Here is a 26,540-nt window from a genome sequence, read left to right as displayed (position 1 = left end):
TCTGTGCTCCCTCCTCCTTCCTTACTTCTTAACTCACTTCCTTCCTCCCTTCCTTCTCTCCTTCCTTCCTTCCTTCCTCTTTTCCTCCCTCCCTCCTTTCCTTTCTTCCTTCTTTCCTCCTTTCCCTCCTTCCACCTTTCCTTCCTCCCTTCCTTCTTTCCTCACTTCCTACCTTCCTTCCTCTTTTCCTCCCTCCCTCCTTACTCCTTTCCTTCCTCCTTCCTTCCTTCCTTCCTTCCTTCTTTCCTCCCTTCCTTCCTTCTTTCCTTCCTTCCTACCTTCCTTCCTCCCTTCCTTCTCTCCTTACTTCCTTCCTCTTTTCCTCCCTGCCTCCCTCCTTACTCCTTTCCTTCCTCATTCCTTCCTTCCTTCCTTCCTTCCTTCCTCCTGTCCTTCCTTGACCTGAGGATAACATGAGGGTTACACTTCTATAACTCATATGATCAGTCACTCAAACGTTTCCCTCCTCACACAGACTCAGATGTGGCACCAGCTTGTGAAACATTCCTTTATTATAAATAGATCATTTGTATAAAAAAAACGGGCATGCTTCAATTCAACCATGGCATTTACACATTTCACAACCAAAAGCGACCGTTCAGTTAGCCGAAGACAACGACGGACTCGTCTCATAATGCAGGTCGACGGACGGACGACATGAGACAAGAATCAGAAATGTTCACAAGTTCACACAAGTTTTTTTTAAATGTACAATTAGAGTAACAACAAATATGATTGGTCCCCACAATTTCTTTTTTTTGTGTGTGTATTTCTTTTTGAAGACTTTAAATTTTTTAAGGTTTTCTTTTTCTTTTCCTTTTTTTTGTTGTTGTTGTCTTTCACCATCCTCCTCCTCCTGCTTCTTCTTCTTCTGGTTCTCGGATGGTTTTCAGCTGTGATCCTTGTTCGGGTTTTGGTGCCGGTTCCGGCCCGTTCCTCGCTGTCTATAAACAGAAAAAACACCACACACATGTGTCGGCTCAGTTTGTCAGACGTCTCGATCCTTCAGATTCAGTTCAGAGCGCCTCGTCTCTGTCTCGGGGATCCGGTGACGTTTCCTCTGAGCCTGACAAAAAAGTCCCGGTCCTCGCCTTGAATCCTTCTGTCGGAGGTTTTCTCTCTTCATATGGCGTGGTTGGTGTAGCTGACGTAGGTGGTTTTTGTGGGTGGAACTGAGGAGAGAGAAAGAAAGAGAACAACAGGTTTGTGAAGTGACACCTGTTCCACAATTTAACAGAGTTCAATGGATGTCATAAAAGTTAACAGACAGTAAAAAAGACGCCAAACGACCAATAACGGACTAAGGGCCTGATTCACTAAACGTCTGCGTGTGTAAACTTAACATCACCTGCAAGAAATGTGCAAGCTGATCTATTAACGCGGCACACTAAAGCAGTGTTGCCAACTCCTCAGTAAGGAAAGTAGCTATTGGCTGTCGCTAAATGACGTCATCGCCTAATTTGCATAATTGGCCATTTACATGTAATTGTAATGGACGCTGTAGGAGAGAGGAATAACGTCTTAGGAGAGACAAAAAGTGAGTTAAAAAAACCTAAATATGTTAAGAAGAACAAATTAACTTTCTTATGTTGATTATTGGTTTGTTTTTTTAAATTTAAATCGATTTTGTTCTGTATTGTTAAATGTTAGAATATTACATTTAATCAAAAGACTTATGCGGGGTGGAATTGCGCAATTAATTTGCAGTCTGGACGCGGAGTGGTGTGGGTCTCCTCTCTGCTCTGACTGCAGCTGGGAGTGCAGCGCGAGGCTACTGTGAACCTGACTGCCTGTGAGTGCTTTGGGACGGGGGAGGGGCTCACAGCAGCACCCGCTGTTCGTTGAGGACAGTAACTGCAGAGCGATACTCAGTCCTTTCACTTCAGAGTCTCCAATAACACCAGAAAAAGTCGCTAGATTTGTCGCTAGTCGCTTTTGAGGAAAAAAGTCGCTAAGAGGGTTTGGAAAGTCGCCAGATTTACCAAGAAAGTCGTCAAGTTGGCAACACTGCACTAAAGGCCCATTCATGCTCAACGTTAAATACGTATCCGGATATGGACGGAGACTTCTGTCCGTGCTCTGCGTTCATTTCGTCCGTATTTCTGCACGTTTCCATAAAGCTTACAGATACGGACCAAACGGAGCAGTACCACCGGAAACCATGGGGGGGCAGTGTTGCTGTCACTACCCGATACGTAGCTCTAGTGAGACACGAATAAAGAAATAACAACGGTGGAACTTTTTGAGGAAAGGTTGTGAGAGTTGGTTAGAAACTTTAAACATATGGTTTTTGTCTTTTATGCAAGAGGAACATTATCAATATCTCCTCCACAGTCGCCATGTTTGGTTTTGAGTTTAACATCGTTTGAAAAGGACATTTTCGTACATACGTTGAGCATAAATGGGCCTTAAGTTTTGCTGTTGAGTTTGAGTGAAATACAACCGAACACGTTTCCTGCATCAAGAGAACATAAAGAGGAGAAATCATGTTTTATCCTTATATAACAATATTCTCTGAGCTTCACATCTGGAGGAGTCTGGACCTTTTTCTGCTCATTTTACTCTCTAAAAAGAAAGAAGGGAGTCGATATCTGCCATCATGTATGATTATATACCAACCCTGAAAGTCTGTGACAAACATCTCCAACTGGAAGCTAACAACCACATGTTGTAGTTAAACTATCGCTCTCTCTTCATACTGTTTAATGGTTTAACTTGTGTAAAAGAAGAGAAACACTAAACTTTCAGTACCAACACTTTTGAACAGCGCCCTCTAGAGACCGAGATCTAATGAATGTGACAACCAACCCTGTTCTCCCCTAAACACAACAATAATAATTATCATAAAACATAATTTCTTTTTGAAGACGACTTCTATGAAAGTGCTTGTTGGTAATAAATGAGCCTGACTGTCCACATACTTCCAGCTACGTGGTTCATTATAGATATTTCTATCAAACTCTGCAGAAAACGAGAACAAGAGGATTCATGTAAATGTGGGACCGCTCCTTTACTCCCAATCTGACAGGAAGCACTGAAAGAACAAAAGATAGTTTACTGGAAATATTGTTAATTACGCTCTGAACCTGCTGCGAGAAGAAGAAGAAGAAGAAGAAGAAGAAGAAGAAGAAGAAGAAGAAGAAGAACGTCAGCTTCTCTGTAAAGTCTTTTCATTTATCTGGAGGTGAAGTCGGAGTGAAGCGTCTCGGCGGTAATGAGGATTTAACAGGAAGTTGACTGTAGTTTGTTTAGCCGTCACCTGAGACCAGATCTGATGCAGTCAGAGTGTTTACGGCTCAGAGTTACACTTCAAAGCTGCTTCTTGATCCGTCAGCAGAAAAAGTATCGGGACGTCAGGCTTGTTTACTCATCAGAGATGTGCTGAGTCGACACAGATGTGCTTTATCGTACAGCAGCTCTCACATCAGCTGTACTTTCTCTACATTACACTAGCATGAACTTCTGCTTCGGCTTTTTTCCTCTGGAGTGTTTAGTATGAAGGGGGGGGGGGGTCACGAAGCTTGTGAGGCTTATTTGGTAGAAACTGTTAGATATGCAGCACCGTGCAAATCTTCTCCATAATGCGACACCATCAAAGAGGCGTTTGATTGGTCCCAAAGTTATTGTGCAGCATGAGAACGAGTCCAAACATCCATCCAGAGTCATAAAGAACTATCTTCATCATGGTTCTGATCTCAACATGATGGAGTCAGTCTGGGATGAAGAGTTAGAAGCAGCTGAAACCCAAAATCCACAGAAGAAGAAGAAGAAGAAGAAGAAGAAGAAGAAGAAGAAGAAGAAGAAGAAGAAGAAGAAGAAGAAGAAGAAGAACTGTGGGGGCTTCTTCATGAAAGATGGAGGAATAAATTCACATGATCTCAGTTTTAAGAGATCTGTTGGACTTTAAAATGTCACAGAAGTTAAAAATAAGATGCTTTAAGACTGAATCCAGAGTCAGTGTGAATGAGAGGAATCTGACAGGAGAACAAAGTCATAGTAAACACGTTAAAGATCAGTTAAAGCAGAGCTGTCAAACTCATTTTAGCCCAATTGGATCTCATGTGGGACGAACTAGTAAAAAGCATAATAACCTGCAGAAGCTGCTTGACAACATTCAGAGAGCAGAGAAAGTGTTTTTTTAGGTTTTACACCATTACTATCACACAATATCAAGACATGAAAATATAACATAGTAATAATTATTCAAATGTATGACTTTAATTAATTATTAAAACTATATGTAAAAGACATTTGGGGTGTTTTTACAGCCGTTTAAGGGGTAAAATTTGACTTCAAAGCAATATGTACAGTAAGGGTTAAATTGAAGCCACGTTTATTTAAATATCAGGAGAAAACTTCTGATGCAGCAGAAAAATTGGAATTATTCTTCTGTAATATTCATACTTTGCAAAGGTTTCCAGCGGGCCGGATTGGACCCCTTGGTTGGCCGGTTCTGGCCCACGGGTCGCATGTTTGACGCCCCTGAGTTAAAGGATCAATTTGTGGAATATACTTGAAAAATTGAAAATGTGTAAAAAAAGATTTAAAAATAAGATGATTAACAAATATAATACAATAAGTCAATATGATTATGATTATGTCATGCTCCTGTCTTCCTCTCCCTTCATTTTTAAAAAATATAGATGTGCATGTTGAACCTACGATGGAGTATTAGGGCAAAAAAAGAAGAAAAAAAGTCCAGAACAAGAAAATTCAGTAAGTCATTCTCTTTTTTTTTTTTTTTTTGGACTCAGCTCTATTTTTGTACTTTAAAACAACTAATTGATCTTTAATTGTGACTCCAGACCTAAAATAAGCCCCTCCCCCTCTCCTCCACTCACCGCTGGCCTCCACGCCCTCGCACAGCTCCGTCTTCACCTCTCCGTTGGGCCTCTCGGCCGCCAGCTGCGACAGCTTGCTGGTCATGGTGGCGGCGGTGACGATGGCCTTAAAGCTGCGTTTGCGTTTGGGGACGTTCTGCTCCGGGTGGAAGATGATGATGTAGACCTTCGGCATGTAGAGCATTCCCAGAGAGACGGAGGCGCTGAGGCTCAGGGACACGGTCAGCGTGGCCGTCTGGATGTACATCTGAGGACAGGACAGAGGCGGGTTTAAAGAGACATGGTTTATCAATTTAAGAGCATGATTTATTGATTATTCAGATTTTGTAAAAACTCTTTCCCTCAGTGTTGACCAATCAAATCATTCCTGCCTCCTTGCAGCCCATTTGCAGATTATAACTGGTTGTAACTGCAGCTGATGGAGTCCACACCACAACTATAAAGACATCGACAGTATTGAACGATATCATTCAATCACTTTCAGAGAAACACTGACAGCCAATCAGAATCCTTCCTGTGAACCGTACAGCAGCCCGACAGCCAATCAGAATCCTTCCTATAAACCGTACAGCAGCCCGACAGCCAATCAGAATCCTTTCTTATAAACCGTACAGCAGCCTGACAGCCAATCAGAATCCTTCCTATAAACCGTACAGCAGCCTGACAGCCAATCAGAATCCTTCCTATAAACCGTACAGCAGCCCGACAGCCAATCAGAATCCTTCCTATAAACCGTACAGCAGCCTGAGGTTTGTCTTTCTTTATTATACAAAGATGCTGGAGCTTTGTTCTCTATTATAATGTGATATAAATCTCATCATGTTCAGATGTGAGCTCATACTGTGAGTCTCTGCTTCAACATGTGCTGCTGAGAAATAATTTAAGTATATCAAGTTTGTTTGCTCTTCATTATAAACAACATATTTATATCCAATATGTTCATTTAACACTATTTGAGATGAAAATAAGAACTGAATTAAATCAAACTGACTTGTGGATGAGCTTCAGCTTTTTGGCCATTAAACACACATTATTCCATCTTTGAGCTCCATTAAATGATTCATTAAAAAAAAAAGATAAAACTTGAAGTTGTCTCGTCTGCTACGATCTCGGCCTCATTACTTAAATGTCCGTCATTAAATTAGATTAGTTTCAGCTGACTGATGATGTTTGAGTCACTTCACCACCTGCAGACCAACCTGATGGTTTGATGGTCAGAAACTCTGAAGTCAGCAGCAGCGACGGCACCAGGCGTCATTAGAGCAGCAGATGGTCGACTCTGCGCGGTTCATTTACCGGATCTGTCTTTTCAGGGAGAAACTTTGGCAGATAACCAACCGTTGTTTAAAGTTTCTACTCTCTCTCTCTCTCTCTCTCTCTCTCTCTATCTCTTTCTCTGTCTCTCTCTCTCTCTCTCTCTCTCTCTCTCTCTATCTCTTTCTCTGTCTCTCTCTCTCTCTCTCTCTCTCTCTCTCTCTCTCTCTCTTTCTGTCTCTCTCTCTCTGCAAGAAGTGTTGAGGTTTATTGACATTAACCCTTTCACCAAAAGTAAGACTGAATGCTCCTGAAAATGTCAAATGGTGTAACCACAAAAGAATGATAAATATTACATATTGTATCACCTACAGTGTATTTAAGTGGACTTATACTAATAATGACTTCATTTAAAACATGTAAATGGTTCCTGGTCTCCATGGTAACCCAGAGTAAATGTAATATGTAGAACAATTGTATTCCATTACCTTTATTTAATATAAAGTTATAATGTAAGATCATGCCAAACTAGTTGATATGGTGTTTTATTGACAATTTACTGTTTTTAAGCAAGTTGAATTATTTGGTACAAAGTTTTTATGGTTACACCACTTAGACATTTTTGCCATAATCCTCTAATATATTCTCTCTAAATGGATTAAAAGCAGAAATTTGATGCTGGGTCCACAAAAAAAGAATGTGTGAAGTTATTCATACGTTTATTTTATCATTTTAACCCTTTAAATTTAAACTAAACCACATGGACACAAATAAACCTCATTGACCCTTATACCATCAGATACATGTAGTACACAGATAAACCACCAGGGGGCGTTTTATTTCAACGTTGTCAATCAGTGAGACACAATTTAGAGACGTGGATATTTTGACCAGTTTAGAAAAAGTGAAAGTAAGAAAAACATTGAGATAGTAACTGATACTTCAGGCCCTCCAATTGGTGTTCTTGTGGTTATTTTGGAAACTATTGCTCCGTAATAAGATTTGAAGACTTATAGTAGCTTTGATGTCTGCTGTGTGGGTGATGATTGACAGCTGTGATTGACAGGTGGCTCCAAGACTCACACTGAGTTAGACTTTAAGTTTTCATCAAGGAGCGGATCAGAAAACAGATGCTTATTAATAAGATACGGTCAAATATACTTAAAAACATGGAATTATAGAAGGAAAGTCCAGTTTCTGTCTGCAGCTGAGGTAAATAAAATGATCCACATGAACTAAAAATAAAAATAAAAAGTAATACTGAACTAACGCAGGCTTTCTGCAGCCTCCTCGTTAACTGTGAGCCGTATAAATGAGCAGAGAAACACCGGGACTCTCTCCTCATCTGGGTTTGACAGATGACCCTGAACGCATCATTAGGCTCTGTGCTGCATTTATGAGCCGCTGTGTGTGTGTGTGTGTGTGTGTGTGTGTGTGTGTGTGTGTGTGTGAGTGTGTGTGTGTGTGTGTGTGTGTGTGTGTGTGTGTGTGTGTGTGTGTGTGTGTGAGTATTGATTGTCTGCGTCGTTATCTGTGGTGAATTCTATCATTGTAACTCTGAGTCTGTTCAAAGAGCCTGAACCCTGACTGGACTGAACAAACTGAAAGCTGTCTCATGTGTAGACGCAGTATTGACCTGATGGATTATCTGCTGGTTGAGTTTCACAGCAGCAAACTGAAGCGGCTGCTGCTGCTCGGTCATGTTGCTGCTCTGAGTTCTGATTTGCAGCAGAGTCGAAACATCAGATACATCAGATCCTACAGACTGCTGCTATCAACTAATGTCACCATGTAGATAAATACAGGAAAGATAGAAGTGAAATGATGATTTTCACATTAACATCACTGTGGCTTCTGTGTACATAAGGAAATATTGTACTTTCTACTCCACTACATTTATTTGACAGCTTTAGTTACTTGTCAGATGCAGATTTGACACAATGGATAATATAACAAGCTTTATAAATACAACACATTGTTAAAGATGAAACCAGACAGCAGTGTGTAGTCGGCTCACATTTCAGATGTCTATGAGTTGTTAACAGCTCCACCAAATACTGATGTTTCCCTCTAAACTTCTCACATGCTTTCATTTCTATAAATGTTCAAATGATCCAATATTTCAGCAAAAATCAAAGATTAGAGAAAAAGTCCAAAAAACTGAAAACACATTTGTGTATCAGAACTCAGTTTTTCTTCTTTCCTCTCCCATTAATCATCTCACCACCCCTCACATTTATCTGCTAACCCTTTGGAGGGGCCCCACCCCTAGGTTGGGAACCACTGGACTAAACTAGCTAACTGTATATAAAGTAGTGTAAACTAGCTCCACCTCCAGCAGCTACAACAGTAACATGCTGCTCTAACACTGATGCTTCACTATTAATAATCTAATGATGTCATAATAATAATATATCAGTCAGAGGACCAAACCACTACTTTACTGTAATACTGCATACTACATCACTCATAATACTGCAGTACTTTTACTGTAATACTGCATACTACATCACTCATAATACTGCAGTACTTTTACTGTAATACTGCATACTACATCACTCATAATACTGCAGTACTTTTACTGCATTAAAGGGACTTTAGAGCTGAGTTCAGTAGACACAGGGAGCGTTTGTGTGTTTATTATATTTTATAAATTATTAATGTTCAGGTGTGACAGGAAGCATTAAAGTGTCATTGATGCTGACAGGATTCATTTTGCAGTGAGAACCAACCGACTGCTGCAGCACGAAGACACTCAGCTCAGTTATCAGAGAGAGAGAGTCACACACACACACACACACACACACACACACACACACACACACACACACACACACACACACACACACACACACACACACACACACACACACATCCAGGCAGCACAAACCTCTCTTTCCTCTTCCCTTTACCCGCCCCACCATCATCATCTGTCACAACACACCTGTGCACACGCTCCCAAAATGCTACGCCGCTGCTCTGAGACCACCTGCGTTGCCACGGCAACCGCCTCACATATAAGCCCGTGGCCCCGTCTAATGGCCCTCTGACTGAGTGGCAAACTGACAACGGGGAATCCTCAGCGGGGCTCCGCTCAGACACCAGGACGGGGAGGAAGGAGTGGAAGGAAGGAATCATGGCAACAGATGGATCCCCCCCCCCCCCCTCGCCCCCCTTCCCCTTCCACCCCCTCCACCCCCCACTGAGCTCAAAGCAATGACAGCGGTGAGCACGGCGGTGATTCCAGCGAGGAGTCATTATGAAAATGTATGACAGACAGCAGAGCATAACGTCATTTGTGTGCCTGAGAGGAAAAAAAACAGCTCTGAAGTGATTAATGGAGCCGATTCAACACAAGCTGTCATCATAACAAACAGTCTGAAGGTCAGAGGAAACTACACACAATCAGGTGTTTAGGCAGGTGACTTGTTTGCATTGTTGTGATAATGTGCTCTAATGAAGGAACGCCTCTACACAGCAGCGTAAGTCTGCTACAAAACATCCAACGACACCACAGGACATCCTCATTCATCACGGCTTTATCACGGCCAGGAGCACGACCGTCCCCTAAGAGTAAACAAAGTTATCATTGCAACCATCATGACTAATGGTTCATTATATTTATACTCGAATGTCGGCAACAAGAGGTGTTCAGATGGTCCAAAATGCATCAGCTAGAATCCTCACTAGATCCAAGAGGTCTAAACACATCTCTCCTATATTTGGGTCAATGAGGTTTATTTTGTTTCCATGTGGTTTAGTCAGATTTAACCAGGCGGGGAGCCCCGGTTTTGCAATGAGGCCAACGAGGAAGTAACTTAAAACTGCATTCTATCAAAAGGCCACCAGGGGGCGACCGTTTTGGTGTCAAAAGGACTTCCGTCTCTATACAAGTCAATGGAGAATTCACCAACTTCTCACTTGATTTCTAACCTCAGTAAACGTTTTCAAAATGTGTTTATGGTCTCAATCGCTAGTTTAAAGCCTTCTTCAATGCAGTATGATGTTCATTTGGGACATTTTGGCCTCCCTGATTTTATATGTGACGATAAAGCAGGGTATGCATTAGGGCGTGGCTACGTGGTGATTGACAGGTTGATTGGTTCACAGGTTCAGGAGGGCGCCTCATGCTCCTCCTGATGCCCATATAAGTAGAATCCCTGTTTTTATTTTTCCCAGCATGCACCTGAAATTTTCAAGATGGCGCTGCTCAGATCCGAAACTATTGTCCTCCAAGCAGCAGTCCACAAACCAATGGGTGACATCACGGATGTTACGTCCATTTCTTATATACAGTCTATGGATTTAACCTCCTGAGACCCAAACTTTTGTTTGTTCTGCATTTTTTATTTCTCCTAGATATTTGGGATCAATAAGACCTGATAATATAAAACCTATAAACATCGTCTTTGAACAGGAAGTAGTTTGGGGGAAAAAACAATGTCCTCATGTGGGGGGGGGGATAGGTTTATTTTACTGTATGACACAATTAATTCACCAGTGTATAAAAGTATTTATTTCCTCACTTTCCCTTTGCAGCAATGATAATAAAATCCCAATATCAACAAATGAGTACTTCTTGATTAGCAGTCGTAGCTTCTTCCTGTTGCTAAAATTAGTGACATTTGTAAAGCGTATCAAACTACAAACGCTTTAAATAAACAAGTTTCAACTATAAAATCTGATTAGGTTTTGTACCTGTTTGAGTGACTCGGCCAAGATGCCATCTGGTTTTTACACTGATTTTTACACTGTAATGTGCTTTTGCTGCCACTAGGTGGCACAAAAAAAACAAGTAGGCACGAGGACAACAGGTCAAAGTTCAGCAGAATGAAGTATAAGGTCCAGCAAACCCAAAATGTAATGTTCACATATGAGGACGCAGGAAGTTGAAGGGGTTGAAATGTGAAAATAAACGTATGAATAACTTGCACACTTGCAGAATATGAACCCTGATTTCTGCAAAGACTTACTGCTGATTACTGTTGATTGTTTAATTGATTGATGTGTAACTACCTCCAGTCCGTCATTTTTCAAGCAATAATGCAGAAATATTCCAGCTTCTGAAATGTGAAGCTTCACTGCTTTCCCGTCACTGTGGCCTCTGAGCAACGTGAAAGCCATTTTCTAACATTTCATAGACTAAATGATTAAGACTGAAAGTAAGCTGCAGCCCTGGAGGACCTTGTTGTTGTTGTTGTGATTACACGCTGAAGGATGAGATAAGAAAGGTGAGGAAGCGCTGCGGGACCGACTCACCAACAAGCACTCAGCCCTCTGAGGGGAACATGTGTTGTGAAATGAGTCAAAGACAGAGAAACGTTTGCTCTGTGACTCACAGACCATACGCAGTGCGGAGGGAAAGACTTGATTACTGAGCGGAGACGCCACAGGTCCGATTCACAAATGATCTGATCTGAACATTAGGACTCCTGCTAAATGCTGCCTCAAGGTACGAGCTGAAGGTTTCCTCCTAAGAGCAACTTCTACTGAACCAAGGGAACTCCTGAGATGATAGATAGATGGATAGATGGATAGATGGATAGATGGATAGATAGATAGATAGCTTTGTTCCTTATTAACTTTACAAAGTTCATTATTATTGAATATTTCCTAAACTCTGATGCAATGATGGTCGTTACCTGCAGCATGTGAGCAGGTCTTAGTGACGTTGAAGCCTCCTGGACTTCCTCTAACTTCTCTCCAAATACTCTCAGCATAAAAAATCTTAAGAGTCGTAAAGTTGGGATGAAACGCTTCTTATTTAGCAGTGAGGATCTAGTTTTTAGCCTTAAGATGTGTTGTGAATATGAAGAGCACAACCCAAATATTAAGATTCTCCATCAGCACACAGTCAGACTCTAACTAAAGGAGCATTTAACCTTAATTAACATGTTGAGGCAGTTTTCATCCTTGTTACTTTCACATATATGTGTATGGAATAATAAGAAGAAGTAAACGTCAGTATAGATCTCACATTCAGGCCGGCGGGTTTGAGCTAAAGTTAAAGTTTACAGAGTGCTGCAGTCCAACTTTAAATCTTCTTATGAGGAAAGTTTGAGGTGGAAATGAAAGTTCGGGAGGTTAATGGGAGGCTGAGTCCTGTGACTGTGCAGCTCAGTGTCTCCCTGACCTGCACCCCAACCCCCCCCACCTTCTGCCTGATCAAAGCTGGAGCTGGTTTAAAGCTCAGGACTGCAGCTGAGGCCTGAGAGAAACTGGAGCAGCAGGTCTTTAATCTGAGCGGACACAGGTGGACCAACTGGACAGGAGCATGAAACATGAGAATATTAAAGATGCAGCTGCTGAGTTTATACATTGTTCTTCATGTTTGGATCCAAACCAACAATAAACTGATCTACTAACAAGTACTGTGTGTGTATCAATGCCTGATATGTCTTATTCCTCCTTGTTGTTGTCCTTCATTATGAAGGATTTGAACAGACAGGAGCTAAAACTGCGTGTTTAGCGGCTGCATAAAGGACCAGTAGAAGATAAATAAGGAGTTTTTAACTGTAAATCATGTAAAGATATTCCAGTAGAGACACAGAATATTAATATAGAGCTGGAGATGTGCAGAGTATGTCCTGTTTAAGCATATTTAGCTCACCAAGCATTAGTTTGACAGATATTTGGGTCAATGGTGTTTTATTGTCTCCATGTGGTTTAGTTTAAATTTAAAGGGTTAAAATGATAAAATAAACGTATGAATAACTTCACACATTCTTTTTTTGTGGACCCAGCATCAAATTTCTGCTTTTAATCCATTTAGAGAGAATATATTAGAGGATTATGGCAAAAATGTCTAAGTGGTGTAACCATAAAAACTTTGTACCAAATAATTCAACTTGCTTAAAAACAGTAAATTGTCAATAAAACACCATATCAACTAGTTTGGCATGATCTTACATTATAACTTTATATTAAATAAAGCTAATGGAATACAATTGTTCTAAATATTAAATTTACTCTGGTTACCATGGAGATCAGGAACCTGACTGCTTCCTTTCTTTCTTTCATTGAAATGTCATTTCAAATGATATAAAACCAACAAAAATACTAAATGTACATTTTAACAAACCTGATGCTGCTTTTAAATCTAGTTTAACTGATTTATGAATTCATCATTTTACCGACCCATAAATTGATGTTTATTTAAACATGTTTCACACATGTTTGATGCAGCAGATCACATGTTCCACATCTCTTCACTCCACCCGTCTACACTCATATTAATAAATAAATCTCCTTTCTCACAAACAAAAGTACAAACTGCACCTTTAAAGCAGAAAGTTTAGAGATAGTTGTGTTGGCATCAGTCCGATCGAGCACAGACTGTTACTGCAGTGAAACCTGCGGTACTGGCAGATCCAATTAAACGCTAAAGAATCAGGTTCAGCTGCTGGTGTCTGGATGTTCCTGCAGCTTTAATGTCACCCGTCTGATATTTATTGGAGTGGAAATAAAGAACCTTAAAACTCCAAACAGCAAAAAGGACTTTCATAAAGTTATTCAATAGAAAGGAAATGATGGCGATGCCTTTTCTGCACATCTCAGGTAGCCAGTTGTGTTTATTGAGAGTCTGAACAAGCTGCAGACAAGTTCAACTGAAATACTTTGGTTCATTTATTCTGGAAGCATCATTAAGGAGTTAAAGTCTGAGGACTGAATGAGACAAACTGCTGTTTTTCTGCAGAACTGACATTTTAAGAACTCCTCCTTCACTGTGAAGTTCACTCTCAGGCTGTGTTCGGAACCGCATACTTTCCTGCTACTCGTACTAACTCTGACGTTTCTGTGTTTCAACTGCGTAGTACGCGATTTAGAGTATGCAAGAAGTTCCCGGATGGTTTACTAGATTCAGCAGAAATGCAGAGTATGCATCAAGAGCTGACTACTCATACTCAAATTACCCAAGATGCAACATTACTTCTGAAAAAAAAACCAAAATACAAACGTCACAGATCATCACCTCGGTGGTTTCAAGTTAGCTACAGCGAGGGTATGTTCGCTTCCTGTTTTCAAAATAAAAGCACCAATTCTATCGTTATGGTTTGCTTAATAATAAAAGGTAACGGGTGTTTTATTTTGTGAAAATGACCGGAAGTGCGTTACTCGCTACGAATTCGCAGAAACAAAACTTTAAACAGGTGTTATTTGGACAGATTAGCGTCACATTGTGGATCTAAAGGGAAACTTTACTTTCCCGCCTAAAACGGTTAGAAATGTGGATAAAGTGGTATATTTACAGAGTTAGAGCTCAAATGAAATCAGCTTCAGCCTGCTGATTGCAGCTCGGGTAGGAACGAAATGCATTGTGGGTAATCGTGTAGTTTCCTAAAGTGTAAACGGTCTGCTTACTATCTGGTCATTCAGTGTGTAGTATGTAATATATAAGTATGTAGTATATAAGTATGTAGTATGTAATATGCGGTTTCGAACACAGCCTCAGTGTTTGTCTCCTTCATCACACCTGTGTAAGCTGAATACTGGACTATGATTGGCTCTAAACTGGCTGTGATGTCACAGATCCTGCTCGTAGTCCCGCCCCCTCGTTACCAGCTGTTCAGCTCAGAGAAACTTTCCTCCTTCAGCAGATCAATGAAAACAAACTCTGAACTTTCATCATTCTGCACAGAGAAGAAAAAAAAGCTTCTGATCTGAAGAAACTTTAATGAAGGAACGAGAAGAAGGAGAAATCACTTTAAGTCATAATTCTGCTTTTTGGTGGGAAAACCATAACCATCATAGATTATAGATGTCTGGATCTTTAAGATGATCACTTGACTTAAATGTGTCAAGTTTAAGTTGAAATTCTCACATTTAAGAAGCTGGAAGTATTTTAGGAGAATATTCAGCCTGAAAAACGACTGAAGTGATGAATCGATTATTAGTTTAGTTGCAGATTATTTTTCTGTCGATCGGCTAATTGATGAATTGATAAATTGATGAATTGATGAATCATTGCCGTTGTGATGCCTTATATCAGGGGTGTCAAACATGCGGCTCATGGGCCAGAGCCGGCCCGCCTAGGTTTCTCATCTGGCCCACTTTCCTTCCCGTCTTCTCTTCTCTTCCTTCTCTTCCTTCCATCTTTCTTACATGTCTTCTCTTCCATCGTCCATCTGTCCTTCTTCTTTTCTTTTCCTTCCTTCCATCCTTCCATCTTTCTTACCTGTCTTCTCTTCTCTTCCTTCTCCTCCTTACTTCCATTTGTCCTTCCTTTCTTTCTTCCTTCCAGAAGAGAAGACAGGAAAGAACCTATCTTCTCTTCCTTCCTTCCATCCTTCCATCTGTCCCTCTTCCCTTTCTTCCATCTTTCCTTCCTCTTTTCTTTTGCTTCCTTCCTTCCTTCCATCTTTCCTTCCTCTTTTCCTTCCTTCCTTCCATCTTTCCTTCCTCTTTTCCTTCCTTCCTTCCATCTGTCCCTCTTCCCTTTCTTCCATCTTTCCTTCCTTCCATCTTTCCTTCCTCCCACCCTCTCTCCCTTTCTTCTTTCCTTCCTTCCTTCCTTCCTTCCGTCCTTCCTCCCTCCCTCTTCCTCCCTCCCTTTCTTCTTCCCTTCCTTCCCTTTCTTCTTTCCTTCCTTGATCCGGCCCTCATCAGATCAGATTGGTCTGTATGTGGCCCTTTAATGAAGATGAGTTTGACCTCCTGCCTCATATGATAACCTGTTCAGTTTAATGTGTCGGTATTTCTTCTCTCTGTTGATGACTGACATTATGAGGTCTTCATTTGACCTCAGGTGACCTTTCCCCTCACACCGAATATAAACCGCTGCTTTAACGACAGCGATGGTTAACGTTAGCGATAACGTTAGCGATAACGCCGCGGTCGCTATCGACTTTCCCTCCGCCAGTCTGAGGCTCCTGAGGAGGATCAGCAGCAGAGCAGCTGCTCACACACTGAGCTTCTGTTTAAAGAGCTGCAGAATAAAACGATAGCAGGGAAAATAAATCAGCGGCAGGTTTGCTTGTTGTTTAACAAGCACAGAAATATTTATCTCACTGTGGTCCTTTTGGCTGTTCCTCCCTTCCTCCCTCCTTTCCTTCCTCCCTCTTTCTTTAATTTTTCCTTTGTTCTTCCTTTCATTCCCTCTTTCTTTGCTCCCTCCTCCTTCCATACTTCTTTCCTCACATCCTTCCTTCCTCCCTTCCTCCCTCCCTCCTTTCCTTCCTCCCTCCTTACTCCTTTCCTTCCTTCCTTCCTTCTATCCTTCCTCCCTCCCTCCCTCCTTACTCCTTTCCTTCCTTCCTTCCTTCTATCCTTCCTCCCTCCCTCCATCCTTACTCCTTTCCTTCATTCCTCCCTTCCTCCCTCCCTCCTTACTCCTTTCCTTCCTTCCTCCTTTCCTTCCTTCCTCCCTCCCTCCCTTCTTACTCCTTTCCTTCCTTCCTTCATCCCTTCCTCCCTCCCTCCTTCCTCCTTCCTTACTCCTTTCCTTCCATCCTTCCTTCCTTCCTTCCTTCCTCCCTCCTTACTCCTTTCCTTCCTTCCTCCCTCCCTTCTTACTCCTTTCCTTCCTTCCTTCCTTCCTTCATCCCTTCCTCCCTCCCTCCTTACTCCTTTCCTTCCTTCCTCCCTCCCTTCTTACTCCTTTCCTTCCTTCCTTCCTTCTTTCCTCCCTCCCTCCCTCCTTACTCCTTTCCTTCCTTCCTCCCTTCCTCATCCCTTCCTCCTGTCCTCCCTTGACCTGAGGACAACAGGAGGTTTAACAGGCGCAGACACATTTATCTCTGTGTGGTCTTCGCGTGTCGTCCTGTGTGACTTCTAAACATCTGTAGATAAGAGCAGGCGGAGAGCAGTGGAAGGGTTTCTCCCAGATAAACTCTGGCATTGTGAAGTGTTGCAGACGCTGATAACGACACTAATAATAGCACTTTTAGCATATTAATATGATAAAGCAGCTCATCACTGCAGGTCAGAGGAGCTGGGTTCCCAGGAGCAGCTGCTGTGAGTAGATCCTGCATGTTAATCTTCTCTGGATCCTCCGGCTGAATATCAAAGGCCGGTTCATTATGTATGGAGGCAGCGTGACTCCCAGCGGCCCCGGCTCCTCTCGGGCTACCTGTGAATGTAAACGCCTCCTGAGGCAGCCGGCGCCGTATTAAGGGCCCGGCCCCTCTGATGTGCTTATTAGTCATTCTGTGGCTCCTCTCTCAGCCGGCACGAAGCCAACTGATGCTGCCGCTACTGTAAATGTCAACGAGGCGACGCTCTGCTCCACATTCACACACTGACCCGCTTCAGCTCCTCCATGTTTAGGACGGAGTCTGATTTTACTTCACGTCTGTTTCATCCTCAGATTGTTCTTGACACACCAACTCATTCAAGAACCAAACGGAGGAAACCAGAACTATAAAGTAACATGTGGAATAACTACTAACATTATTCTATATGTGTTATTTTATAGTTTTGATATATTTAACAGTGATGGAAGAAGTGCTCAGATCCTGCAGTAAGAGTACCACACAGTGATGTAAAAATACTCCATACAAGTAAAAGTACTGCAGTAGTATGAGTGATGTAGTACCTCAAACTGTACTACAGTAAAGTACAAGTACCTCAAACTGTACTACAGTAAAGTACAAGTACCTCAAACTGTACTACAGTAAAGTACAAGTACCTCAAACTGTACTACAGTAAAGTACAAGTACCTCAAACTGTACTACAGTAAAGTACAAGTACCTCAAACTGTACTGCAGTAAAGTACAAGTACCTCAAATTGTACTACAGTAAAGTACAAGTACCTCAAACTGTACTACAGTAAAGTACAAGTACCTCAAACTGTACTACAGTAAAGTACAAGTACCTCAAAATGTACTACAGTAAAGCACAAGTACCTCAAACTGTACTACAGTAAAGTACAAGTACCTCTAACTGTACTACAGTAAAGTACAAGTACCTCAAACTGTACTGCAGTAAAGTACAAGTACCTCAAATTGTACTACAGTAAAGTACAAGTACCTCAAAATGTACTACAGTAAAGTACAAGTACCTCAAAATGTACTGCAGTAAAGTACAAGTACCTCAAATTGTACTACAGTAAAGTACAAGTACCTTAAACTGTACTACAGTAAAGTACAAGTACCTCAAACTGTACTACAGTAAAGTACAAGTACCTCAAACTGTACTACAGTAAAGTACAAGTACCTCAAACTGTAGTACAGTAAAGTACAAGTACCTCTAACTGTACTACAGTAAAGTACAAGTACCTCAAACTGTACTACAGTAAAGTACAAGTACCTCAAACTGTACTACAGTAAAGTACAAGTACCTCTAACTGTACTACAGTAAAGTACAAGTACCTCAACATTATATTTTAATACAGTAGTTGAGTAATAATACTTAGTTACTTTCCACTACTTGAATTATTCAGTGTTTGTGATGTTTAGTTTTATTTAAACCTCAGCCTGATCTGACTCTGGATCTGTGATAATTTAAAACCAGACAATGAATATTTTAGAGCACAGTATGTTCTCACACTCAACATGTTCTCACCCCACAAATAGACGTGAGTTTGGTAAATAAAGTGCTGCGAGTGTAACGACAGACGAGCGTACGACGAGTTAATTATAAGGAACAGGATGAGAGAAACGCTGCCGGCGTCTTCATCGACCGAACCTCCCGACAGCCTCGAGTACAAATGAAGATCTGCAGCGAGCATCAAGATCAATACCCGCTGTGCTTCAGAGCAGTTTTAATAAGGCTTCTTAACAGAGACCTTTATTAAGTCACTTCCACTTGTGGCAGAAATCAGACGTCCAGACACGATGCAGCCTAATTACCTTCCTCCTCAGCAGCAGTGACAGCAGGAGGGTTTTAATAAGTACCTGAAATACTGATGTTATTCCAGATATAACAACATTACTCTCCATTATTACAATTCATATTTACAGTAGATTCAATAATAACAATACACGGTGCTGTCGATTCACTTTGTTACCATAGTTAGTGGTAAACACTGTAAAACATCATATAGGAATTTATAATGGTCTCAACAAATCTGTTTTAACTTAAAGGTGCATTAATCTATATTTTAGACATTTACTAATGATTGCATGAATATCAGATATAAGCCATGCTGTGCTGCCTGCAGCCATTCTGATATTAACCAGTCCCAGTTAAACCGAAGACAGCAGGACAGAAAAAGGGCTAAAACGAGGATAAACAGGTTTGGAAGACGGAGAAAAAGGAGACGAGAGGAAACAACAGTAGAAGTATCGAAAGCTAACATGTTGTCAAATGGTGTAACCACAAAATAATGATACATATTACATATTTTATCACCTACAGTGTATTTAAGTGGACTTATACTAATAATGACTTCATTTAAAACATGTAAATGGTTCCTGGTCTCCATGGTAACCAGAGTAAATGTAATATGTAGAACAATTGTATTCCATTACCTTTATTTAATATAAAGTTATAATGTAAGATCATGCCAAACTAGTTGATATGGTGTTTTATTGACAATTTACTGTTTTTAACCTTCCTGTCGTCCTCCCGGGTCAAACTGACCCCATCTCTTTTGACTGTTCCTTCTTTCTTTCCTTCCTTCCTTCCTTCTTCCTTTCCTTCCTCCCTCCTTCCTTACTCCTTTCTTTCCTTCTTTTTTTCTTTCATTCCTTCCTTCCTTCCTTCCTCCCTCCCTCCCTCCTTACTCTTTTCCTTCCTTCCTTCCTTACTTCCGTCCTTCCTCCCTCCATCCTTACTCCTTACTTCCTTCCTTCCTCCCCCCCCCCTCCTTACTCCCTTCCATCCTTCATCCCTCCACCTTCCTTCCTTCCTTCCTTCCTTCCTTCCTTCCTTCCTTCCTTCCTTCCTTCCTCCATCCTTACTCCTTACTTCCTTCCTTCCTCCCCCCCTCCTTACTCCCTTCCATCCTTCCTCCCTCCTTCCTTCCTTCCTTCCTTCCTTCCTTCCTTCCTTCCTTCCTTTCTTCCTTTCTTCCTTTCTTCCTTCCTTCCTTCCTTCCTTCCTTCCTTCCTTCCTTCCTTCCTTCCTTCCTTCCTCCTGTCCTTCCTTGACCAGAGAACAACAGGAGGGTTAAGCAAGTTGAATTATTTGGTACAAAGTTTTTATGGTTACACCACTTAGACATTTTTACCATAATCCTCTAATATATTCTCTCTAAATGGATTAAAAGCAGAAATTTGATGCTGGGTCCACAAAAAAAGAATGTGTGAAGTTATTAATACGTTTATTTTCACATTTTAACCCTTTAAATTTAAATAAACCACATGGACACTAACAAACCTCACTGACCCAGATACAGTATGGTTCTGCAGTAATCCAGGACCGATAACTTGACTCCTTGCTGACAAAACTTAACATTTCTGTTTCCACCTGTTCGGCTGCTGAGACACGATGATGAAACTACAGGAAATCATTTCTCTCCGATGTGGAGTTAAACGTTTCTGTTGATAGATGGAGAAACAGTCGGGCGGAGAGAGAACTGGATGCTGACAGGAAATAAAAAATGTGTCTGAATAAATCGACCGAGACTCTAAAAAGTTGAACTATGAGAGTTTTTCCCAAAGTCATGTTACAGTGAAATAAGACTGTAATACCATCTGAGAGCTGTAAAAACAAACCTATACACATTTCTCTTAGCAGGACTTTTCTTAAAGTGACTCACAGTTTACAAAAATGGAAATAAAATACAACATTCTTCTTATTTGTGTGCAGATAATACACATTTTTATATATGCAAATGTGCAAAAGTTTAACCTGTGATTGTTAAAAAACATTCAAATCAGTTTTGACCCTGGTTGTAAAATTGAATTTATATGAAAACTATGTGAACACATAAATAAAATGACTGTACATATGTTGACTTCAGTCTGGATTTAAACCAGGTGGGGAGCTCCGGTACTCTGAAATGAGGCCAACACGGAAGTAACTTAAAACTGCATTCTATCAAAAGGCCACCAGGGGGCGACCGTTTTGGTGTCAAAAGGACTTCCGTCTCTATACAAGTCAATGGAGAATTCACCAACTTCTCACTTGATTTCTAACCTCAGTAAACGTTTTCAAAATGTGTTTATGGTTTATGGAAGGAAGGAAGGAAGGAAGGAAGGAAGGAAGGAAGGAAGGAAGGAAGGAAGGAAGGAAGTGAGGGACGGATGAGAAGAAAGGAAGGAAAAGATGGAAAGAAGGACAAATGTAAGGAAGAAAGAAAAGGAGGAAGGAAGGAAGACAGGAAGGAAAGTGGGCCAGATTGAACCCCTCTGCGGGCCGGTTCTGGCCCACGGGCCGCATGTTTGACACCCTTGATGTAAAGGGTTAAACTTTCTGAGCGGCTTCAACCATTAAAGCAGAAAGACAAACGTGACCCTGATGCTGACCTGCAGTGTGTTTACAGAGCTGATACAGTCTGTTTCCTGACTGCTGACATTTAACAAGCAGCTCCAGAGTCCTCAGAGTCCTGCCTGTAAACAACCTGAGCCGAAGCTTTTCTGTCGTTTCATGTGTCTGGATAACAACAGGAAAAACTGCCTGATGCTTGTTCAGGTGAAAGGTTTTAGAGGCTTTACAGGAGGAGTTAGACTGAGAGCTTCAACTCAGACAAAACTGGGAAAAAGGCGAAATCCATCCCTTCAGTTCACCTGCTGGATGTCTATGAGATCATGAACATGTTATTTGATCCCTTAAACACTCAACAACTGAGCTAAATATCCTCATATTGCTGTTTGGCATAACTTCAGATTACACCAAATGTTCTGTCTGAAGGTTTTTATTCATTTCTGATTCTGTAAAAGTGTGAAAAACAGTCAAATTCACCAAAACTACTAAAACTACTGTATCCAAATCACACACGTTAAAGCTCTTCTATGTGATCTGCTTTTAATAATTAATGTAAGATTACATTATATTATTTAACTGAACCTCTTCTGAGACTGTCTGCAGGCCCAACACTGCTTTAGAGGATAGAATATACGCTATAAATAATACATACAATATATAATATAACTTTACTATAATAACGTCTGGAACGCAGTTTAGTTTTATTGGACCAGTGTGTGTGTGTGTGTGTGCGTGCGCGTGCGTGCGTGTGTGTGTGTGTGTGTGTGTGTGTGTGTGTGTGTGTCTGTCAGTTCGGGGGTTATTCTGGTCAGAGATAGTGATAAAATGTGTCTGAGCCCACCGAGGCAAATCTGAATCATGTTCACGTCTATTATCTCCAGCTGGACGTCAATGGGAAGATCAGAAGTCTTGACAGTGGAAATAAGTGTTATCCAGTGGGTTCGATTGGACCTCATTGGTCCCGCTGTTACCAATGCTGCAAATCTAGAACAAGAGATGAGAGATTCTACTTATATGGGCATCAGGAGGAGCATGAGGCGCCCTCCTGAACCTGTGAACCAATCAACCTGTCAATCACGACGTAGCCACGCCCTAATGCATACCCTGCTTTATCGTCACATATAAAATCAGGGAGGCCAAAATGTCCCAAATGAACATCATACTGCATTGAAGAAGGCTTTAAACTAGCGATTGAGACCATAAACACATTTTGAAAACGTTTACTGAGGTTAGAAATCAGGTGAGAAGTTGGTGAATTCTCCATTGACTTGTATAGAGACGGAAGTCCTTTTGACACCAAAACGGTCGCCCCCTGGTGGCCTTTTGATAGAATGCAGTTTTAAGTTACTTCCACGTTGGCCTCGTTTCAGAGGACCAGAGCTCCCCGCCTGGCTGTTTTTTGTGCGTGCAGACTACTGAACGCACAATAATCACTGGCTGTCTGTCATCACTATGCACTTACATTTAAAACTAACTTTTAGCACTTAGTATTTATTAACAATTTATGGAATATTCATTACTCCTTAATACTGCATTGCCTTGTAGTGTTATATAGTGTCTTAATTATTGCACTGTTCTCTTGCCAAACAATATTTTGTTTTTATGCATGAGAATGATAATTAAAGTGAATCTGAAGCGTTCTGGCCTACTTATGATTTACAGGAAGTGTTGTGTTGAAGAAGCAAAGCAGATAAAGTGGAGAACATTATTTTATGAACCACAGTAAGATGAATTTTTCATATTTGCCGACACGTTCAGCTTCATTTATCTCAAACACCTCAACAACGTATTTCAGTGATTTTGTTTTTGTTCCTGACTTTCATTTCCTGCATTTTAAATACTAAACCAGCAGCATCTACTGCTGCTGCTGTTCATACTGACTGCAGAGAAAACTGCAGCAGCTCTTGTATGTAGAACAACTTTATTGTTAGATCAGCGTGTTGCAGCTCGTAGCTTCCATCAGGGTCATGATGCAAAACACTACAAACAACATTTAAATAACGTATGAAGCAGGAAAAAAAAACAATCATATGCAGCTGCACATGTATCTGCCAATGGGGCGCTGTCATAGCTGGGCTGGGTAAATGATGATGTGGCTTCTGTTGCTATGACAACCAGTGAGTTGTCAAGTCAGCTGCGACTACATGCATTAATATAGTGATGTTGATATTTAAAGCTTATTTATTCTGTTTTGATGTGCTAAAAAAAACCCAAAACATAAAGAATAGTTAATAAAGTAAAAGTTTCAGATTATTTTAATGTGGTGAAATATTATAAAACACACAGATGAGCGTTGATGTGATTCGTCCCACTTCAGGAGCCACTAATATAGGCTTTAAGAAGTGTTTCCTGTTGGTTTCTATGTGCAGACGTCTGTTCTGTTAAACCCTCGGGGGGTAAAAAACAAACGCCAGCTGTTGGATGTGACACTTCAGTCTGAATCTGCTGCGTCCGTCACTTCTAAACCTTCATCAGATCAGATTTCACACATCAGCTGTTCTACAAAAATAAGCTAAACTGTGTCGTCATGTGACCTAAACATGGAGCTCTTACAGTTGAAAGACACAAAGCTCAGTGCACTGCGTTAGTAGATCAGCTTGCATATTTTTTGCAGGTGATGTGAAGTTTGCATGTTTTAACACACGCAGACCTTTAATAAATCAGACCCTCAGTGTATTTTTCACCTGTTCCATGAAAATTTTTAAAGCCTCTCGTCTGGATCTGACTGGGCTGCAATAATATCTGTTCTAACAGTGCAACTTCATTCATAAGGCAGATTAGTTTCCCAGAGTTAAAACTATTTTTACACTTTAGCTCCTATTACTGATTATTCTTCTGACATATTTATGATTTTTTACGGTATAACAAGTAAACTGACAAAGAACGGAAATAAAACAGCACATTTTTTAGTATTCAGTGTCAGTAACAGCTAAAAACATATCAAACTGAGTTACTTAAAGTTCAGTAATTAAAAGGTGCAATACATGACATGCAACCCCCCCGTTGGCTTTGATAGGTTACTGATATAGTCAAGTTTAATATAGGAAGTGTGAAATGGAGCCACAAAATGAATGTGTTGTCATGGAAACCTGCTACATTTCAAAGTTTCTTTCCTTTTTTTCTTTTTTGTACAAAGTTGATCCAAATGCTCTCAGCTCACTCAGGATGAGAACACTGTCACCAGTTGGGAACCGCACTGAGTTTATTCACATTGGATTAAAACATAAATTAATCTAGAGCAGGTCTCCAACCCTGCAGGTTTCAGGTATCTCTCCACTCTAACACACCTGACTCTGAGTATTAGCTCATTATCAATTAGCTGAAGCTTGTTAATGGGCTTCATAACGAGCAAATAATTAGATCAGGTGTGTTAGAGTGGAGAGAGACCTGAAACATGCAGGACAGGGTTACGGTTAGAGACCTGCTCTAGATTGTCTGCAGTTTTTTACACCTCCTTGAAAATCAGATGTCATGTCTTAATGTGGTTATTATACACAAGTAATTCTAATTTGTAACTGAACAGTAGCAACAGAAAAAGACTGATCAACTATATTTAGAGGGAATCTCAGTAAATTGCTCCACCTGTCCTCCGGATCTCCCCAAAGACGAGATAATGAGCAAAATGCTCCATCTGGCAGCTCACTTACAGCAAACTCTACCCAAAAACTGTTGTCTGAATGTGCTAAATTTAATTCTGCTCTAATTAGTTTTGTGTCAAGAGGCTGCAGAGCAGGCTGGGCTCTGCCTGTGGTGATCAGAAACAAATCAATCATCAATTAGTCAGTCAGAACAGAGTGTTACCATCTCCGGTTAGTAGAGACGGTTCTGCCTCTCAACCAAATCATATTCTGTATTTAACACGTTATTAAAGTTTAAACAAGCAGCTAACTGTTAATCCCTGTAATCAGACTCACATCATTCACTGCAGTATTATGAGTGATGTAGTATGCAGTATTACAGTTAAAGTACTGCAGTATTATGAGTGATGTAGTATGCAGTATTACAGTAAAAGTACTGCAGTATTATAGTGATGTAGTATGCAGTATTACAGTAAAAGTACTGCAGTATTATGAGTGATGTAGTATGCAGTATTACAGTAAAAGTACTGCAGTATTATAGTGATGTAGTATGCAGTATTACAGTAAAAGTTCTGCAGTATTATGAGTGATGTAGTATGCAGCATTACAGTAAAAGTACTGCAGTATTATGAGCGATGTAGTATGCAGTATTACAGTAAAAGTACTGCAGTATTATAGTGATGTAGTATGCAGTATTACAGTGAAAGTACTGCAGTATTATGAGCAATGTAGTATGCAGTATTACAGTAAAAGTACTGCAGTATTATGATGATGTAGTATGCAGTATTACAGTAAAAGTACTGCAGTATTATAGTGATGTAGTATGCAGTATTACAGTAAAAGTTCTGCAGTATTATGAGCGATGTAGTATGCAGTATTACAGTAAAAGTACTGCAGTATTATAGTGACGTAGTATGCAGTATTACAGTGAAAGTACTGCAGTATTATGAGCAATGTAGTATGCAGTATTACAGTAAAAGTACTGCAGTATTATGATGATGTAGTATGCAGTATTACAGTAAAAGTACTGCAGTATTATAGTGATGTAGTATGCAGTATTACAGTAAAAGTTCTGCAGTATTATAGTGATGTAGTATGCAGTATTACAGTAAAAGTACTGCAGTATTATAGTGATGTAGTATGCAGTATTACAGTAAAAGTACTGCAGTATTATGAGTGATGTAGTATGCAGTATTACAGTAAAAGTACTGCAGTATTATAGTGATGTAGTATGCAGTATTACAGTAAAAGTACTGCAGTATTATAGTGATGTAGTATGCAGTATTACAGTAAAGTAGTGGTTTGGTCCTCTGACTGATATATTATTATTATGACATCATTAGATTATTAATAGTGAAGCATCAGTGTTAGAGCAGCATGTTACTGTTGTAGCTGCTGGAGGTGGAGCTAGTTTACACTACTTTATATACAGTTAGCTAGTTTAGTCCAGTGGTTCCCAACCTAGGGGTGGGGCCCCTCCAAAGGGTCAGCAGATAAATGTGAGGGGTGGTGAGATGATTAATGGGAGAGGAAAGAAGAAAAAACTAAGTTCTGATAC

At 40.6% G+C, this 26,540-nt stretch overlaps 1 protein-coding gene across 1 annotated transcript in view; it reads right to left on the bottom strand.

Annotated features, from left to right (window-relative positions):
- Nucleotides 1-1,122: 1,122 nt before the first annotated feature.
- Nucleotides 1,123-26,540, bottom strand: part of LOC133981650 (metabotropic glutamate receptor 8-like) — a 165,448-nt gene continuing 140,030 nt past the window's right edge. Inside the window, exons 9-10 of the mRNA XM_062420453.1 lie at nucleotides 4,842-5,088; nucleotides 1,123-1,172 (exon numbers count right to left, since the gene is read on the bottom strand). Of these exons, the coding sequence (XP_062276437.1) occupies nucleotides 1,123-1,172; nucleotides 4,842-5,088 (297 nt within the window). The remainder of the gene's footprint in view (nucleotides 1,173-4,841; nucleotides 5,089-26,540) is intronic.

The sequence above is a fragment of the Scomber scombrus genome, chromosome 6 (assembly GCF_963691925.1).
Source record: "Scomber scombrus chromosome 6, fScoSco1.1, whole genome shotgun sequence".
Taxonomy (NCBI): Eukaryota; Metazoa; Chordata; class Actinopteri; order Scombriformes; family Scombridae; genus Scomber; species Scomber scombrus.
This window is presented reverse-complemented; position numbering and strand designations above follow the sequence as displayed.